The 19,810-nt window shown below is 39.7% G+C and overlaps 3 protein-coding genes and 1 long non-coding RNA gene across 4 annotated transcripts; 1 reads left to right on the forward strand and 3 right to left on the reverse strand.

Annotated features, from left to right (window-relative positions):
- Nucleotides 1–313: 313 nt before the first annotated feature.
- On the reverse strand, nt 314–10,342 carry LOC103518063 (UPF0692 protein C19orf54 homolog). The gene is made up of 4 exons (XM_008483119.1): nt 10,325–10,342; nt 1,299–1,449; nt 903–1,024; nt 314–516 (listed from the first exon to the last, which is right to left on the reverse strand). The coding sequence occupies exons 2-4, from the start codon at nt 1,442–1,444 to the stop codon at nt 314–316; spliced, it is 471 nt and encodes a 156-aa protein (XP_008481341.1). The 5' UTR covers nt 1,445–1,449; nt 10,325–10,342.
- On the forward strand, nt 3,161–11,902 carry LOC103518060 (probable 39S ribosomal protein L45, mitochondrial). The gene is made up of 6 exons (XM_008483115.3): nt 3,161–3,393; nt 3,879–3,995; nt 4,362–4,574; nt 8,674–8,844; nt 10,668–10,850; nt 11,406–11,902. Exons 1-6 carry the CDS (start codon nt 3,358–3,360, stop codon nt 11,703–11,705), a joined length of 1,020 nt encoding a protein of 339 aa, XP_008481337.1. The 5' UTR covers nt 3,161–3,357; the 3' UTR covers nt 11,706–11,902.
- LOC113471081 lies at nt 5,164–6,189 on the reverse strand. Its single transcript, XR_003393915.1, has 2 exons — nt 5,674–6,189; nt 5,164–5,493 (listed from the first exon to the last, which is right to left on the reverse strand). It is a non-coding gene; the product is annotated as an uncharacterized LOC113471081 (long non-coding RNA).
- A 5,987-nt stretch (nt 11,903–17,889) lies between the features above and the next one.
- LOC113471082 (probable 39S ribosomal protein L45, mitochondrial) lies at nt 17,890–19,419 on the reverse strand. The gene is made up of 3 exons (XM_026829962.1): nt 19,414–19,419; nt 18,936–19,118; nt 17,890–18,388 (listed from the first exon to the last, which is right to left on the reverse strand). The coding sequence occupies exons 1-3, from the start codon at nt 19,417–19,419 to the stop codon at nt 18,089–18,091; spliced, it is 489 nt and encodes a 162-aa protein (XP_026685763.1). The 3' UTR covers nt 17,890–18,088.
- Between the last annotated feature and the right edge of the window lie 391 nt (nt 19,420–19,810).

The raw sequence follows: 19,810 nt of genomic DNA on the forward strand, positions 1-19,810 counted from the left end.
GCCGACCTTTCACTATTAGGTAGACCTGACGGGTCGCCTGAGAGACTTATTATTGCTGCCATACATTATCAGGTTAGTCCTAAGAGACGTACTTGTCAGGTGTACCCGGTGAATGGCCGATCTTAAACTAAAAGGCCATTAGGGGGCGAAAAAAAAAAAAAAAAAAAAATGGTTGGAAAACCCTCCTTTCGCCTAGCGCCTAGGGCTTTCAAAGCAACATCTTCCAAGCTGATTAGGCCGGCTCAGAAACATCATGAACGAGCAGAACTAATAGGAGAATTAACTAATAGGTGTAGGCTATTAAAGCAGACGATCACACAGACTCACAGCTGACGGCGGCATCATGTCCACACAGCAGTAGTACGTGTGGACAAGGCTGTCGCCAATGTCGCCTAGTGTGGACGCAGCTTATTGAAAAATAGTCTTCAATGTTTCTCTTCGGGTCTATTTTTCTCAGGTTAGCATTACTAGCACTCAGATCTGAGTATCTCCACACACCAATGTGGTTGCTTTTACCTGTGTAAGATAATAATAGATTTAGATTAGATTTTATTTATTTTTATTGTACTTACAATAAATACCTAAATATGTAATGGTGGTTATTTACTCTGCTTGAATAGATCCATTCACCCCAGTAGTAAGCTACTATTATTACTGTTGTCAAATTCTCAAATAATATTGAGGACCTTTTATTTTAATTTATTCAAGCTAGCATAGTTAGTTTGGAAGATAGCAGGTTCGATTCCCGCCAGGGCTGAACTTTATCCTAAACAGATAGGGTTAGTTCTTAGAACAGCTGGATTTCTTCCACCCTATTCTTTCTGTCTTTGATTTTGGGATGATAAGAACAGTTCAAACCATCAGGGTTTTTTTTCCAAAATAAAATAATTTACAACACACACCTTGTCTAGCCAGCAAATAAACTTCATCTTCGTCTTCAGGCTCTAGTAATCCAAAAATCAGAGCCCAATGTGCTTTGAGTCCATGTTTCAAGCAGGGGTCATGATTGTAGTCAGCATCATACCTGAGAGTAGATTGGTGAGGAGAATATTGAGGAAAAATATTTAAGAACTATCTACTGAAGTACCTGTAGGTACCATTTAAGTAAAAAAAAAAGGATTATAATAAGGTACCTAGGTTTTTTTCCCTTTGCTATGGTACTGGGGGTCTTTAAACCAAATTATTCCATATTTGGCCAATTATTTTCTCAATCTCTGAAATTTATATGTTGTTGTTCTTTATCACCCAATACCTAATTTGGTATCCTTGCTTTAAATAAACCTTCTTATAAAGGATACGGTATCAAAGCTACAGCTCCTGTTTTGAGGTGGTCCGCAATAAACTTCCTATCTTTCTCAAGTCCTTGTGTTCCATGATGGATAATGAGTTGGTTTGATCCAAGCACTTGATTACACAGAGATTTCAAATTGGCAACAGAGAACATTTCACCTTGCTTATGTAATGGTGGTTATTTACTCTGCTTGAAATGCTTGAATAGATCCATTCACCCCAGTAGTAAGCTACTATTATTACTGTTGTCAAATTCTCAAATAATATTGAGGACATTTTATTTTAATTTATTCAAGCTAGCATAGTTAGTTTGGAAGATAGCAGGTTCGATTCCCGCCAGGGCTGAACTTTATCCTAAACAGATAGGGTTAGTTCTTAGAACAGCTGGATTTCTTCCACCCTATTCTTTCTGTCTTTGATTTTGGGATGATAAGAACAGTTCAAACCATCAGGGTTTTTTTTCCAAAATAAAATAATTTACAACACACACCTTGTCTAGCCAGCAAATAAACTTCATCTTCGTCTTCTTTCTTTGCTTGAGGGGCATTTATAGTTTCTATTATTCCATTACGTAGATGGTAGTAGGATTAGTAGGTATTATACACTTGATAAAACTTGATTAAAAGGATGGGTGACCAAGATCTTCACCAACACACCACATCAAAGCAAACGTTTACCAGGGAGACCACGTAGCTGCTGGATCAACGAGATGAAGAGACTATGCAACAGATGGGGGCTGAACGACTGGGAGGAGTTGACACAACATAGAGTTCTTTGGAGGCAAGCAGTCTGGTCGGCACGGGATTCACATCTCCCTAATATGCCATCGGAGTGAGTGAGTGTGTGACCATCAGGGCCATCGCACCCTGCTGGCTTTTCCCGACCCCACTCAGGCTAGGTGAGGTTAATGTGAGAAGGCGGGTAGCTTGTCTTTGTCTCCGAAAAGACGGGTATCTTGTCTCCTAATGGAGGGTAAAAACCAACCCCGTCACTATATAATTACTAGCTGAATTCCGTCGCTTCGCTCCGGAATCCCGCTAGTTCATCCCGAGGCATGGCCAAACTTGTGGAAAAGGCATGCAAACTAACGAGGCTCGTACCTACTGTATTTTATATTGTTTAATGCTCGGAGAAACGCCCAGGCTTGGTAAAATAAAATTCCTTTTTCAAGTTAAAAAAAAACTCACACACATACCTACAAAAGCTGAACTATGTCAAAGGTCCAGTCAGTACGATGTTCTACTGCCCTCTTTGTGAAACTATGTCAGGACATTAAAATACTTCTTTTCTTTTTCTAAGAAATCTTCTTTTTTTATTTGGACAATCTAAAAATGAGATTTTAAATATTCCCGCCAATGTTTTACTGATAAAAAAACACACCCCGTTTACAAGTTCACCTCCCGTTTGAAAGTTGACCTTTGTAGGGGTTTTTTATGTGAACTTTTTGAAGCCTTTTCTTTTTAGAGGTACGTAGATTTTTGAATAAAATCATAAATTTAGCAAGAATTCATTAAATAAAACAATAATTAAAAGTTTATTTGAATTTTTCAAAAAGTTTACTTTAGGTGGGAATTTTTCACAGGTGGGATTTTTTTTTGCAATTTCGTGAAATTTGGCAATGGTGCAATTTGTAGAGCAAAAATTGACCACCAGGGGCGCTGGAGTATCGGTAATTTGTCCTTTGGCGGTAAATTTTAAAAAATTATCGTGGTGGGCTTCCGAATGTGATAAGGGTGATCTATTCTGTGCCAAGCTACCAAGATTTCAACTTTTACACCACTTTTTTGTCCCTAAACCCTGATTCAGAAAAGTTTTTCAATTTTCATCAAGCACCAGGGGCGCTGGAGTGTCGGTAATTTGTCCTTTGGCGGTAAATTTTAAAAATTTATCGTGGTGGGCTTCCGAATGTGATAAGGGTGATCTGTGCCAAGCTACCAAGATTTCAACTTTTACACCACTTTTTTGTCCCTAAACCCTGATTCAGAAAAGTTTTTCAATTTTCATCAAGTACATGGAGTGAAAATAGAATCCAAAGAAAACTTACCACTGTTGGCTCTTGGTATCAGAATGCTGCCCCAATCTTTAGCTGCATTACAATGTCAGGTAAGAGTTGCCCAGTAAACTGTTGAACACCCTCAGATAGTGCCATGGTATTAATAGAAACTAAGTAGCCGTCCAAAACGGAGAATCGACCATTGACTCTACACTAGTCCCAACCCAAGAGAAATTAAACAAACTATGCTAATTAACAGAATAGAGGGAGGTTCCAGGCTCCATTGTGGACACTCTGGTGCAAAGGTCGATGGTTTTGGCAGGGGTCTATGGTCACTTATTGGTTCGGTTTATATTAGACATTCTATGTAATAACATTATTTCCCACAAAGAAGTCTAAAAATTAGGCAAAACTTGAATTGGATGGAAAACAATAGCAAGTATCCTTAAACATATTAACAGTAAGAAATAATCTATTGTCACCGTTGTGGACACATACTTAGAAAGTACTACTTTCCTTTAAAATGCTGGAATACAGAAAAGTTGAATTAGGCTCTAAAATGTCATAGTGTTTTATGGGATTTTATCTTTTCCAGACTCTCTGCTCAAGATTAATGAAAAACACAGTAACTCCGGCAATCGTCATGCTCATCCAAAAGAGGAACATTCAGAAGCATTGGAATCCCAAATGGAAATGGTTCAGAGCCAAAAAGGTAAGCAAAAACACTAGGTAGCTAATATTATCTATTGAGAAATGGAAACTATGCAAAGTTTTGCAAGTTTTCACTTTACAAAAGACTTAGTGCATTGAACATACTATGTATTGCTACTGGCAAAATTCACTCTAAATTGTCTATTGATTTTTACTTACTATTTATTATTATATTTAATACTGTACAGTAAGGTTTAACAATTATAATGTAGGTATCATTATTATATCTGATGGTTATTGTCTATCAAAGTTTAAGATTAAGCTATAGTATTGTTCATGATTTTTTATTATTATTTTATTTTTTACATGTATTAGTGTGTGGCCACACAATTTTTTTTTATCAATATTTGGAATTTTTTCATTTTAGTTTGCACCTGTGGAGCTTCCTGATTACCACAAGAAAGAGAAGAGCCTCTCAGAAATGACACCTGAAGAGGTTAGGACTTACTTCAAAGAGAACGGAGTGCAGCCAACACGTGTGTGGAAAGAACGATACTTCTACATCTCTTCTAGCTCGGATACTTTTGAGCAGTATGTGCCACCAGAAGGTGACGGCAAAATTTCAGCTATAAATTCAGCAGTAAGTTTGACCATGTATATATTGTGTGGCAACCTCTGTGGATGAGTGGGTATCACACTGGGCTTCCACCCTGGAGATCCAGGTTTGATTCCCAACAGAGTCAAAGATTTTTTTTTCTTTGATTAAAATACAGAGTAGCCTCCGTGGCCAAGTGGGTAGTACACTGTTATTGCATATCAGAGGTACTGGGTTCGATTCCCTGTGGGTTTGAAGTTTTTTTTTCTGCTCTTGGAGTTTGGAGTTCACTCAGCCTTATGAGGACAACTGAGTAGGTGCTTTGACAGAGTAGCAACCAGTGGTTACATTACCAGTAAAAGCCTTGGATATCTGAATAGAGCAGTTTACATTTTACACAAGTTTATTACAATCAATTTTTGTCTCTTTTACTTCTTTTCCTTGGAGTTGTGATATCTGTGAGATGAATCAACAAGAGATGAACACTCACAGCTCTAAGATTTACCTATGTGGGTTTCCGGTTTCCTATTTTGACTTGAACAATAACTAAAGGAGAGATAGTTTGTGTGGTTACTTACGTTGGGCCCACTTGCAGACATGGGTATACAGGGTTCATCCATACTTTATTTTTGTAGCATCCTATATTTAAAATATCACATTTTTGTAGAACATCTCTGTAAACTATGTTGTATAAATCTTGTTTGTTTACATATGGAATGTTTTCTTTAGTGGAACTTGAATTTGTGCGAATAGGTTCCACTGGTAACATTGGGGGCGGGGGTATTTGACTCATGGACAAAGGGTGAAATGGAGGAGGAGGGGGTGGTTTGCTTTATGAATTCAAAGCACTCTCAGAGCTTTGGAAAGACATTGAAAAAGTTTCAGGAACCAGAAATGTTGGAGTCCTTATCATCAAATGAAATGATACTTGGTTCTACATTAGATATATTTCACGAGGTTTGATCTGAAATAAAGAAAGAAAAACAAGTAGGTAGGTAAGTGGTAAGTACAAATTTTACTTGCAACTAGAAATATTTTTTCCTCTTGAAAAAAGAAGAATGTTTCTGTTCAAATTTACATTTATTAAAGTTTGCTAACACTAACATAAAATAGGTACAATGAATTTATCCACTGGCATACATACCTATGAGATATCAAGATAAGCTAAATCCAAATTCTTGACACACATTTATCTGTAGTGAGACACTCGTCTCTTATCGGCATCTCAGCTGTAAGCAATGTATTTTTATCACTGACTTTACACTGATGATAATACATGATGGTAAAAGCCTTGGATATCTGAATAGAGCAGTTTACATTTTACACAAGTTTATTATAATCAATTTTTGTCTCTTTTACTTCTTTTCTTTTTCTAATTTCTAAGAAATCTTCTTTTTATTTGGACAATCTAAAAATGAGATTTTAAATATTCCCGCCAATGTTTTACTGATAAAAAAAACACACCCCGTTTACAAGTTCACCTCCCGTTTGAAAGTTGACCTTTGTAGGGGTTTTTTATGTGAACTTTTTGAAGCCTTTTCTTTTTAGAGGTAGGTACGTAGATTTTTAAATAAAATCATAAATTTAGCAAGAATTCATTAAATAAAACAATAATTAAAAGTTTATTTGAATTTTTCAAAAAGTTTACTTTAGGTGGGAATTTTTCACAGGTGGGATTTTTTTTTGCAATTTCGTGAAATTTGGCAATGGTGCAATTTGTAGAGCAAAAATTGACCACCAGGGGCGCTGGAGTGTCGGTAATTTGTCCTTTGGCGGTAAATTTTAAAAATTTATCGTGGTGGGCTTCCGAATGTGATAAGGGTGATCTGTGCCAAGCTACCAAGATTTCAACTTTTACACCACTTTTTTGTCCCTAAACCCTGATTCAGAAAAGTTTTTCAATTTTCATCAAGTACATGGAGTGAAAATAGAATCCAAAGAAAACTTACCACTGTTGGCTCTTGGTATCAGAATGCTGCCCCAATCTTTAGCTGCATTACAATGTCAGGTAAGAGTTGCCCAGTAAACTGTTGAACACCCTCAGATAGTGCCATGGTATTAATAGAAACTTAGTAAGCGTCCAAAACGGAGAATCGACCATAGTCCCAACCCAAGAGAAATTAAACAAACTATGCTAATTAATAAAATAGAGGGAGGTTCCAGGCTCCATTGTGGACACTCTGGTGCAAAGGTCAATGGTTTTGGCAGGGGTCTATGGTCACTTATTGGTTTGGTTTATATTAGACATTCTATGTATTAACATTATTTCCCACAAAGAAGTCTAAAAATTAGGCAAAACTTGAATCGGATGGAAAACAATAGCAAGTATCCTTAAACATAATATTAAGAGTAAGAAATAATCTATTGTCACTGTTGTGGACACATACTTAGAAAGTACTACTTTCCTTTAAAATGCTGGAATACAGAAAAGTTGAATTAGGCTCTAAAATGTCATAGTGTGACCTAGTTCTGTCTGACAATCGGGACTTGAATGGCCGCCAAATTCTTTATTGTATCTTGTCTTCTCCGGCTACTAAAGCCGCCACTCTAAGAATATTCCAACAATAACAACAATTTCATGCACACGCGCAAAATGGACTCTCGTACATATGATTTTCTACATTTGAGTCATGTATACAGTCTGACGTGCTTAGTTCCATTACTTTATTCCCGGCATCTTCTTCATCGCTGTTCTACTTCCGTAAGTTTCTCTTATTTCTTTCAATAATGTGAAATATATCACTACAAAATAACGTAGTTGATAAGTTGATGGCCCCTTATTGTTCATATTGGTCTTAATTTGTTTTGATAGGTTTATTATTTTTAGAGGTATACAATGTACCTACTACCATTTATTAGATTAAATAGGGATTCGTTTATTTATTTTCATGTTAAACAGAGACTTATAAATGAATAAGAAAAAAAGAACGCAAAAAAAAAAAACCATTTTTTTTTTCTTGTTAGTCCGTCCTTCCTTTATTATTACAATAGTAATCAAAAGGTATAAGGGACGGACTATTGTATTCGCTTCGGTGTCGTCTGTATGTCCCCATAGAAGGACTTATCCAATGTACATACAAGTCATTTTTAGTCCATGATCTGTAACGTCGCGCCAGTAAGTTAAAACTTAGAGCTCGTTTCTTTCGCTCCCATCACCTAATAAAACAGCAGAGCTGAAATGAAAATGGCCTTGATAAGGAAAGTGTACATACCTAGTCCAAATATGTACATAGAAGTCATTTTTAGTCCATGATCTGTAACGACGCGTCGGTAAGTTAAAACTTAGAGCTCGTTTCTTTCGCTCCCATCACCTAATAAAACAGCAGAGCTGAAATGAAAATGGCCTTGATAAGGAAAGGCGGTCCTAGCGTCCATTGTTATGGGTACGTCGTAGGTACATACTTTCTGCTTTATAGATACGTTATAAATAGTTACTTTTTCTTATGGGTCGGTACCTACTTTTTGCTCTATATGAGTATGTTATGGTATACTTTTTGCTAATATCATTATCAGAACTGCACTCTGCGTGTGTGAAATAGGGCGATAGAGAAGGTACACTGCAGGTATACACGTCCATTGTTATAGGTACATCATAGGGTACATACTTTCTGCTTTATGGATACGTTATAGATAGATACTTTTTCTTATGGGTAGGTACTTTTCGCTCTATATGAGTATGTTATGGTATACTTTTTGCTAATATCATTATCAGAACTGCACTCTGCGTGAAATAAATAGGGCGATAGAGAAGGTACACTGCAGGTATACACATACGAGTAGGTATAGCCCAAGTGGGACTGTCCAACGTCAGGTAGGTAACGAACTCGTCTTATCGTTCCGAAATCGAAGAGAGAAGGAAAACAGGATAGGAGAAAGCCAGCCATTCCGAGAATCCTGAACGGATAAGGTTCGTAAAATCCGCCCCGGGCCGGGATCGAACCCGCGACCGACATTACCAGTGTAAAATAGTGATATGAGATGAAAATTAATAGTAAAGGAAGAACTTAGTAATGCTGTGATACCCACTAAAGTTGTGAAGAAGCTCTCTGCTTTACCACAAAGATTCATGATTTGATTTGGGTGCTTAAAATTAAATAACATACCTACAGGGTGCACTCAGGCTGATTCATTGTGTTTCTTTCAGGGTGCCAAGCAGAAACTTGAGCTCCTCAAGAAGAAAACGACATCGTGGCGGAATGTAAAGAAAATCCGCTCCTATGAGCCAGACTTCGAGCTGTATCCTGACTTCATTGATTTGGCTCAGGATATCTATGTCAAGTCATACGAGTCACTTGTACGTGGAGATATTGATGAGGTAGGAAGTAGTTAAGACAAGTTAGTAAGTCCATAGCTGGGTGATTTTAAATAGGGAGTAGACCAGCTTAGTCTGGCTGGGGGACTTTTAATAATGTAATGTAATGTAAATGCAATTTCTTTGTGTTATTATATCACAACTTTGGTGCTCACTGCAGCATTGTAGGATTTTTCCCAATATACATTACCAGTGTAAAATAATGATATGAGATGAAAATTAATAGTAAAGGAAGAACTTAGTAATGCTGTGATAGGTACCCACTAAAGTTGTGAAGAAGCTCTCTGCTTTACCACAAAGATTCATGATTTGATTTGGGTGCTTAAAATTAAATAACATACCTACGGGGTGTACTCAGGCTGATTCATTATGTTTCCTCTTCAGGGTGCCAAGCAGAAACTTGAGCTCCTCAAGAAGAAAACGACATCGTGGCGGAATGTAAAGAAAATCCGCTCCTATGAGCCAGACTTCGAGCTGTATCCTGACTTCATTGATTTGGCTCAGGATATCTATGTCAAGTCATACGAGTCACTTGTACGTGGAGATATTGACGAGGTAAGAAATAGTTAAGACAAGTGAATAAGTGTCTGGCTGGGAGACGTTAAACAGGGAGGAGACGAGCTTAGTCTGGCTGGGGGACTTTAAACAGGGAGTAGATCAGCTTAGTCTGGCTGGGGGACTTTGAACAGGGAGTAGACCAGCTTAGTCTGGCTGGGGGACTTTAAACTGGGAGGATACAAGTCTGAAATTTCCCTTGTTAAAGAAATAGCAAAGGTTGAGGGCATCCACTAGTAAAAATTTTATTGCCAAAACCTAGTATCAGCCCAAAGCAATCACCCCAGGGCGAATTGACGAAAAACGCCGACCCTCTCTGAACACGGGAAAAGGCGAATTTTTCGCCGTCTCTGGGAATCGAACCTCTGCATAGCTAAGTAACAAGCGCGTTACCACTGGGCTAACCATGTCCAATAGATCAGTTGCGCTTACTTGGGTGATGTTTCAAAGTCATAGAGGAGGAAAAATGAGGACCGACGGAATTTTTCTTTTTCTTCTACGACTTCTAGATCCCAAGATAAATCGATTTAAAAAATACCGGTAAATCGTGAACTTTGACGTCACTGTAGGTACCATTTAAGTAAAAAATAATAATAATAATAAGGTAGGTACCTAGGTTTTTTTCCCTTTGCTATGGTACTGGGGGTCTTTAAACCAAATTATTCCATATTTGGCCTATTATTTTCTCAATCTCTGAAATTTATATGTTGTTGTTCTCTATCACCCAATACCTAATTTGGTATCCTTACTTTGAATAAACCTTCTTATAAAGGATACGGTATGAAAGCTACAGCTCCTGTTTTGAGGTGGTCTGCAATAAACTTCCTATCTTTCTCAAGTCCTTGTGTTCCATGATGGATATTGAGTTGGTTTGATCCAAGCACTTGATTACACAGAGATTTCAAATTGGCAACAGAGAACATTTCACCTTGCTTGGTAAAACCACAAGCTTCCCGCTTCGTTTGTTTGTGCGCAAGCGTTTCTGCGCAGTTTGACGTGAAATCTGACGTCACAACTCTTTGAATTTTTTCATTAGAACGGCAATTAAAAATTGAATTTTCGACCTTTCAAAGTTACTTTTTCGGATTTTTGACCTCAGATTTGGATTTTTCACTTCTTTTTACGTAGGAATTGACCATTTATTAATAATTTTTACCCATTTGCAACTCCTCCATTATTTGGATTTTTCACTTCTTTTTACGTAGGAATTGACCATTTATTAATAATTTTTACCCATTTGCAACTCCTCCATTCCTTTTTGTGTTGAACAGATCAGTCAATACGTGACAGAGCGCGCCCTACCGGAAGCATTGAGTAACATTAAGAACAAAACCATACACTGGAAATATATCAAGAGCATAGAACCACCACGAGTAGCTCATGTGCGCTGCGCAGAGGTGATCTCAAAGGAGAACCAGTTTGCCCAGATTACGGTCCGATTTCATTCACAGCAGGTGAGAAAGAAATCATAGAGGGGACTGTAACTGCTAAGGTCTTATCGTGCTGAAATCGAAGAGAGAAGGAAGACAGGATAGCCGTTCCGAGAACAAACCTTATCTGTTCAGGATAAAGTTCTCCCTGGGCGAGAAGCATATGTATCATCTTTTCACTACCCTCCAAGCTATCTAGAAGAGAATAGAAATCTCTATCTCTTCTTTTCATATTCTATTTCAGGGATCGCCAACCCTTCCATCGCGAGCTACCGGTAGCCGGTAGCTCGCGAGAGGTTTTCTGGCAATCTCCAGCCATTCAGGGATCGCCAACCCTTCCATCGCGAGCTACCGGTAGCCGGTAGCTCGCGAGAGGTTTTCTGGTAATCCGCAGCTAGCGAACAGTGCACAAGTCGAGAGCAACTCTTATGGAAACCAAACATTTACATCGTACATTTTTGGTTCCCAGACGATTTGGTAGCTCTCCAAGGGTCTCCTAGTCATAATATATTAACACGAAACAGAGCTCTGAGAGTTTTCGGCATTAATTTTACTACTTCTACTCGCCTTGTCCCCCAGGTACTCGCTATTTACGACCGGTTCGGCCGTCTGATGCACGGCAGTGAGATCCTGGCCAAGGACGTCCTGGAGTATGTCGTGTTTGAGAAGCACATCTGCAACCAGTACGGTACATGGCGTATCCATGAGAAGATCATACCAGACTGGATGCCAGCACCTACCCCGGTAGCCAAGACATTTGTCAAGCCAACACCTCCACCTCCAGAGGAGGAGATAACGCAGGCCGAGGCTAAACCTGATGTGGCCGTCATGCAAACAGAACCGTCTGGTGGCACAGGGCCGCAAGTGGCCACTGCCTGAATTTAGTTTGATTTGATAGAGGTTTCTCTTCACTGTAAAACTGCTAAATGAGGTAGACCTGACAGGTACACCTGATCAGGTGTAGACCTGACAGGTACACCTGATCAGGTATACATGACACCTGATAGTGAGTGGCTGGCCTAAGATTTTTAGCGAGAGCCTTAATTTAAAATGTTGTACATATGGTCCCTATCCTCCCTAACAACACCAATATGTGGTCGGTATTTGACAATACATGACCGCCAAATGGCGTGACCGACATTCGGCGGTCATGTATTGTCAAATACCGACCAAGCGTAACGTTACTTCACTTAAGTGATGCATCGGGAACTTCTAGTTGTTTTGAAAATAATGCTAATTTAAAATGTTGTACATATGGTCCCTATCCTCCCTAACGCCAATATGTGGTCGGCATTTGACAATACATGACCCCACGCCATTCGTCGGTCATGTATTGTCAAATACCGACCAAGCGTAACGTTACTTCACTTAAGTGATGCATCGGGAACTTCTAGTTGTTTTGAAAATAATGCATTGATCTGCAGTCACAACATGCAAGTCGCTGAGAGATCTATTGAATAAAAAATACAAAACGACTTGTTTATTATCTAATCCAGATTGTTTTTTTTTTTACCTATTGAGTGTGAGTGCATTGTAACAACAGGTGGAAATCGAAAGAGAGAAATAGGACATGGTAAAAGAAGGTCAGCCGTGCCGAGATCCTCAACCTTCTCCGGCTAATCGTGGATGCGTGGGTTCTGGGCTTAACTGTACCTACAAGAAAAAAAAAAATCTACCCCGGTGGAATTCCGCGATTTAGGGCTTACGAGACGGACCTTACAAACTAACTTATCAATTTTCAGTCTGGCCCGCCATTTTATTAACATATGATGATATGACCCAGCCTAAACAAACTTTGCCCAACCCTGTTACAATATTAGTTTATACCTATGCTGGTATATGGTATAGTATCCTTATGAGTATTCTATTCCTATGATTCATTCTCATTCATCAGTATTGGCCATGACGTAGTAAACTGTAAAATATCTACAGGGTGTCTCTAAAATTAGACTAGGTAAATGGGCCTCTGGTCTTAACTTCATTCAAATTTTGAAATAAATCATCTGACTACCAAAAATAAGCTAGCTTATTTAGCTTGGATGATAACGCGTCTACCTTAGAAGCTCTAGGGCGCGGGTTCGATTCCCGCCCGGAGCGAATTTCATCCTACGCGGATAAGGTTCGTTCTCGGAACGGCTGGCTTTCTCCTATCCTGTCTTCCCTCTATCAACTCTCTCAAGATGTGTCCAAACATAGTCGACCGGCCGTCGATCAACGAGGAAAATCTATGTTGACTATGTGACTGTGTGACTGTCTTTGCTATGTAATCTAGGCGGGCATTTACTCGTAAAATTGTATAAGAAGATATGAGATCACAGGTCGTTCTCGTCTGTGGCGAATTTGATCCTGAACGTATAAGGTTCGTTCTCGTAACGGCGGCGCGGCGAGTCTTCCTTCTCTGTTCGATTTCGGGACGATAAGACCTTAGCAGTTACAGTTTCCTATATCAAATTAAAAAAAAAAAGTAAAAAACTAGACTTACAGCCAAGAGAAGAGGTTTTCTCGAGAAACCTGTGGCAACTTTACGGTACTTTTTTTAATCACAGCAAAAAATCGGATGAGTAACTTCAATGAGAGAAAATTTGACATGATTTTTTGAAGTGGTTTAATAGAGAGAGCTGTAACTGCTAAGGTCTTATTTTTCCGAAACCGAAGAGAGAAGAAAGACAGGATAGAAGGAAACCAGCCGTTTCGAGGACAAACATTATCCGTTCAGGATAAAATCCGCCCCGGGCGGGAATCGAACCCGCGACCTAGCGCTTACAAGGCAGACGAGCTACCAACCAAGCTATTATAACTAGGTTGACATGGCAGTACTTTTCAGAGCAAGAAATCGGATGAGTGATTTCAATCAGCGAGAATCAGACTCGAGAAATTACTGTCTGGGAATAAAATATGATCTAATGAGGAAATTGGAAAGGAGGAAAATTACTCATGGAATTACATAGGTAGATATGTATTTCAGATTCCTTGCCTTGGAAGGTAGCGCGTCTTGTAAGTGCTAGGTCGCGGGCTCAATGCCCGCCTGTGACGGATTTTATCCTAAACAGATCAGATTTGTTCTCCGAACGGCGGGCTTTCTCCTATCCTGTCTTCCTTCCCGATTTCGATTTCGGGACGATAAGACCTTCGATTTCGGGACGATAAGACCTTCGATTTCGGGACGATAAGACCTTAGCACTTACAGTTCTCTCTCTCAAACCTCTTTCAATTTTCAACCCTTTTAAAAAAGGAAAGTAAAAGGCGTGAACAGTTGACATACCAATTACCCGTGAATATTAACACCAACAATAATGACCCAAGTACACAATCACCTAGTCTGTTCTTGTTATCTCGACATAAACACCATAGCCGTAATGATAAGCATTAAATGAAAACATTAGAGAGAAGAGAGCCGAGGGAAACAAAAAGGGCGTTCGATACGCTCTCTTCCACCCAACTTTCTTGGATTATAGGGCGTAGGAGGATAGTAGGGAATGACCTAGTTTCTAGGGCACAGGATTAAAGGACAATATAATACTCGTAGATATGTAGGTACGTAATTTCGTAAGTAGGACATTACGAGTTTGTTCCTAGATATTATTTCGAAATAAGGACGTCGGGACAAATATTTCAGCATATGGGAAAAAATAGGTCACTGATGTGGTAAATAAAACATGAGATGCCAGTATAGTTAGCGCTAGGAGTTCGATTCCTGCCCGGGGCGAAGTGGCGAGGTCGCGGGTTCGATCCCGGCCCGGGGCGGATTTTACGAACCTTATCCGTTCAGGATTCTCGGAATGGCTGGCTTTCTCCTATCCTGTCTTCTCTCTTCGATTTCGGAACGATAAGACGAGTTCGTTACCTACCTGACGTTGGACAGTCCCACTTGGGCTATACCTACTCGTATGTGTATACCTGCAGTGTACCTTCTCTATCGCCCTATTTCACACACGCAGAGTGCAGTTCTGATAATGATATTAGCAAAAAGTATACCATAGCATACTCATACAGAGCAAAAAGTACCGACCCATAAGAAAAAGTAACTATTTATAACGTATCTATAAAGCAGAAAGTATGTACCTATGACGTACCCATAACAATGGACGTTAGGACCGCCTTTCCTTATCAAGGCCATTTTCATTTCAGCTCTGCTGTTTTATTAGGTGATGTGGGAGCGAAAGAAACGAGCTCTAAGTTTTAACTTACCGACGCGTCGTTACAGATCATGGACTAAAAATGACTTCTATGTACATATATTTGGACTAGGTATGTACATATCAGGGGACTCTAAAACGGATATTTCCACGCTTTTCCTGATTTTGAATATTTGGACCGATTACTTTTCCTGATTTTGAATATTTGGACCGATTTGAATATTTGGACCGATTTGGACCTTCTTAAGCTGTGTACACTGTACACACATAGTCTATGGCCGTCGCGTCGATCGACGAGGTGAATCTATACTGTCGCAGCAGTGTGGATGGTTTCAGACGACTATGTGTGGACACTGGACAGTCTGGAGACAGCTTTGGGTTCCCTATACCTACGTATCTAATAGAAACTAAAAAATCAGTATGTGCGTGCGTGAATGAATTACGTACATATAGGTAACTTTTTCCCCACTGAACATGACGTGTCCTTTTGTTAGTAAAAGTCAGGATATAATTATGTAGGTAGGTATACGAGGCTAGGTACCTATCTTGAATTATTTATACATCTCCCTTGCCTTATCAGAAGTAGGTACCTATAACTGCTGGGGTGGGGAATTCAACGCGCTTTGGACATGATTGTTTCTAGGCGTCCAAGCTGGTTTTAAACCCTTAATCGTCAATCCTTCCAACACCGTGAGACCACATCGCACAAAGACGGAAATAATATATACCTACATATGTACATAATAACTTACTATTAAAATCTACCTAATTATAATAATAAAAAATGCGAGAAAAAATTAAATCTATAAGAAATATCAAGGCTACACCTATTTACCTAAAGGTACACAAATATCCTATTTAGTTGCGAAGGATAAAAATGAAATTTAATTAGTGTAGTTATCTATTTTTATTTTATTTATTTTTTAGGAAGGTAGGTATTTTCCACGAATCAAGAGATATCTAAAGGTTCTCAGGACTTTCACGATATTTTTAGGTTTCGATTTCCAATCAGTCTTCATACGGGATTTTTACAAAAAAAAAATCAAATAATTAAAAATAATTATAAATTTAAAACGGAACTTGCCTTTTTAATTAGAAAAAGTACGAGAAGTATCCAAGTGAAAACGTCACGTCACTACGAGTAGACTGGTAGACAGGGTAGACTCTCTACTGCTAACCGGATGACTAATATGACTATAGCAATAGTGGCAGTATGGCAGGTTATTTCTATCTACGTGTAAATTGGTACGGAATCCTCCCATGGAACAATTTTACAGTATAGTTCAGTCATGGGCAAACTACGACCCATCATCTCGGCCCGCGAAAGATAAGCTCTTAGGTCGCGGTACACCTACTAACCAAAGAGATCTTACCTCTAAATAAAATAAAATAAACGCTTTGCAAAACTGCACAAAAATAAATCTACTTGTTTGATGATTAGCAAAAGAAAAAGCAAAAAATGGGTTTACGTTGGTAGTTTTTTTGCGTTCTTTTTTTCTAGTTTGCTTATTTGTTTATAAGTCCCTAACATAAAATAAACGAATAAATTAATATACTTATGAGGTATTTACATAAATGATAGGTACCTAAACCTACTGCTAAAAATAATAAACCTATCAAAACAAATGAAGACTAATATAAACAATAAGGGGCCATCAACTACGTTATTTTGTAGTGATATATTTCACATTATTGAAAGAAATGAGAGAAACTTACGGAAGTAGAACAGCGATGAAGAAGATGATGCCGGGAATAAAGTAATGGAACTAAGCACGTCAGACTGTATACATGACTCAATGTAGAAAATCATATGTACGAGAGTCCATTTTGCGCGTGTGCATGAAATTGTTGTTATTGTTGGAATATTCTTAGTGTGGCGGCTTTAGTAGCCGGAGAGGACAAGATACAATAAAGAATTTGGCGGCCATTCAAGTCCCGATTGTCAGACAGAACTAGGTTTGTCGGACCGCCGCGCCGGATAAGACCCGTCGGACATTGGAAGCGTAGTCGAGGGAACTGTAACTGCTAAGGTCTTATCGTCCCGAAATCGAAGAGAGAAGGAAGACAGGATAGGAGAAAGCCGGCCGTTCCGAGAACGAACCTTATCCGCTCAGGATAAAATCCGCCCCGGGCGGGAATCAAACTCGCGGCCTAGCGCTTACAAGGCAGCAAGGCTAACTAGGCTGGCAATATAATACAAACTCATTCCCAAGATTATCCGACTCGTACGGCCAAGTAGAGTCCAACATAACACAGCTGGGGTTTATTTCTGGCGACAACTTATTGATTTTAATGTCCTGACATAGTTTCACAAAGAGGGCAGTAGAACTTCGTACTGACTGGACCTTTGACATAGTTCAGCTTTTGTAGGTATGTGTGTGTGTTTTTTTCAACTTGAAAGAGGAATTTTATTTTACCAAGCCTGGGCGTTTCTCCGAGCATTAAACAATATAAAATACAGTAGGTACGAGCCTCGTCAGTTTGTAAGGTCTGTCTAGTAAGCCCTAAATCGCGGAATCCCACCGGGGTAGATTTTTTCCTTATAGGTACAGTTAAGCCCAGAACCCGCGCATCCACGATTAGCCGGAGAAGGTTGAGGATCTCGGCACGGCTGACCTTCTTTTACCATGTCCTTTTTCTCCTCTTTCGATTTCCACCTGTTGTTACAATGCACTCAATAGGTAAAAAAAAAAAAAAAAAAAAAAAAAAAAAAAAAAAAAAATGTATTTGAGAAAAAAACAAATACTTGCAAGTTGTGACTGCAGATCAATGCATTATTTTCAAAACAACTAGAAGTTCCCGATGCATCACTTAAGTGAAGTAACGTTACGCTTGGTCGGTATTTGACAATACATGACCGCCGAATGTCGGTCACGCCATTTGGCGGTCATGTATTGTCAAATACCGACCACATATTGGTGTTGTTAGGGAGGATAGGGACCATATGTACAACATTTTAAATTAAGGCTCTCGCTAAAAATCTTAGGCCAGCCACTCACTATCAGGTGTCATGTATACCTGATCAGGTGTACCTGTCAGGTCTACACCTGATCAGGTGTACCTGTCAGGTCTACCTCATTTAGCAGTTTTACAGTGAAGAGAAACCTCTATCAAATCAAACTAAATTCAGGCAGTGGCCACTTGCGGCCCTGTGCCACCAGACGGTTCTGTTTGCATGACGGCCACATCAGGTTTAGCCTCGGCCTGCGTTATCTCCTCCTCTGGAGGTGGAGGTGTTGGCTTGACAAATGTCTTGGCTACCGGGGTAGGTGCTGGCATCCAGTCTGGTATGATCTTCTCATGGATACGCCACGTACCGTACTGGTTGCAGATGTGCTTCTCAAACACGACATACTCCAGGACGTCCTTGGCAAGGATCTCACTGCCGTGCATCAGACGCCCGAACCGGTCGTAAATAGCGAGTACCTGGGGGACAAGGCGAGTAGGAGTAGTAAAATTAATGCCGAAAACTCTCAGAGCTCTGTTTCTTGTTAATACATTATGCCGAGCGTATGACTAGGAGACCCTTGAAGAGCTACTTAATCGTCTGGGAACCAAAAATGTACGATGTAAATGATTGGTTTCCATAAGAGTTGCTCTCGACTTGTGCACTGTTCGCTAGCTGCGGACTACCAGAAAACCTCTCGCGGGCTACCGGTAGCTTGCGATGGAAGGGTTGGCGATCCCTGCAATAGAATATGAATAGAAGAGAATAGAAACTAGCCTAGATAGCTTGGAGAATAGAAACTAGTCTAGATAGCTTGGAGAATAGAAACTAGTCTAGATAGCTTGGAGAATAGAAACTAGTCTAGATAGCTTGGAGGGTAGATACATATGCTTCTCGCCCGGGGAGAACTTTATCCTGAACAGATAAGGTTTGTTCTCGGAACGGCTATCCTGTCTTCCTTCTCTCTTCGATTTCAGCACGATAAGACCTTAGCAGTTACAGTTCCCTCTATGATTTATTTCTCACCTGCTGTGAATGAAATCGGACTGTAATCTGCGCAAACTGGTTCTCCTTTGAGATCACCTCTGCGCAGCGCACATGAGCTACTCGTGGTGGTTCTATGCTCTTGATATATTTCCAGTGTATGGTTTTGTTCTTAATGTTACTCAACGCTTCCGGCAGGGCGCGCTCTGTCACGTATTGACTGATCTGTTTAACACAAACAAGATTTTCACATGGTTAGCCCAGTGGTTTTTTTGCCATTCGAAGTTCCCGGTTTCGATTCCCAGAGAAGACAAAAATTGGCCTTTTCCCGTGTTCAGACGGGGTCAGCATTTTTCGTCAGCCTATCAATCTGTCTTGGGGTGATTGCTTTAGGCTGACATTTAGTTTTGGTTACAAAATTTACGAGTGGATGCCCTTCGCCCTCAACCTTTGCTATTTTTTTTTTAGCAAGGGAAATTTCAGGCTGATATATACTCCCTATTAAAAGTCCCCAGTCAGCTCCCATGGCGTAGTGGTCACTGCACTCGCCTTGCACGCGGGAGACCCGGGTTCGATTCCCGGCGGGGTCAAGAAATTTGTATCATGCAAATGATTGATCCCGTGACTGGCTGTTGCGGGGCCCACTCAGCCTCGTGAGGAAAATGAGTAGCTATGACATGTAAATGCGCATAGCGACCGGTGCCAGCATGGTAGGTAAACATTGGTTGTTAGGATTATTGAGATACTTATTGGGAAAAATCCTACAATGCTGCAGGGAGCACCAAAGTTGTGACATAATAACACAAAGAAACTGCATTTACAATTGCATAGTTACTTTCTCATTCTAGGTACCATCAATTATAATTACATTACACCAGGCCACCCCCCCCCCGTGGCTTGGGGTTTTCCTGGCGGCC

Source organism: Diaphorina citri, unplaced genomic scaffold (genome assembly GCF_000475195.1).
Source record: "Diaphorina citri unplaced genomic scaffold, Diaci psyllid genome assembly version 1.1 scaffold2061, whole genome shotgun sequence".
Classification (NCBI taxonomy): Eukaryota; Metazoa; Arthropoda; class Insecta; order Hemiptera; family Psyllidae; genus Diaphorina; species Diaphorina citri.

Bases quoted from the DNA above. Each gene is read 5' to 3' on its own strand.
- LOC103518063 (XM_008483119.1), bottom strand. From the start codon at position 1,444: ATGTTCTCTGTTGCCAATTTGAAATCTCTGTGTAATCAAGTGCTTGGA. The intron at 1,025-1,298 runs GTATCCTTTATA...ATCTACTCTCAG, and splicing joins GGAGCTGTAGCTTTGATACC to GTATGATGCTGACTACAATC. The intron at 517-902 runs GTGTGTGTTGTA...TATCTTACACAG, and splicing joins TTATTTGCTGGCTAGACAAG to GTAAAAGCAACCACATTGGT.
- LOC103518060 (XM_008483115.3), top strand. From the start codon at position 3,358: ATGCTGCCCCAATCTTTAGCTGCATTACAATGTCAG. The intron at 4,575-8,673 runs GTAAGTTTGACC...TGTTTCTTTCAG, and splicing joins TTTCAGCTATAAATTCAGCA to GGTGCCAAGCAGAAACTTGA. The intron at 10,851-11,405 runs GTGAGAAAGAAA...CTTGTCCCCCAG, and splicing joins TCCGATTTCATTCACAGCAG to GTACTCGCTATTTACGACCG.
- LOC113471082 (XM_026829962.1), bottom strand. The intron at 18,389-18,935 runs GTGAGAAATAAA...CTTGTCCCCCAG, and splicing joins TCCGATTTCATTCACAGCAG to GTACTCGCTATTTACGACCG.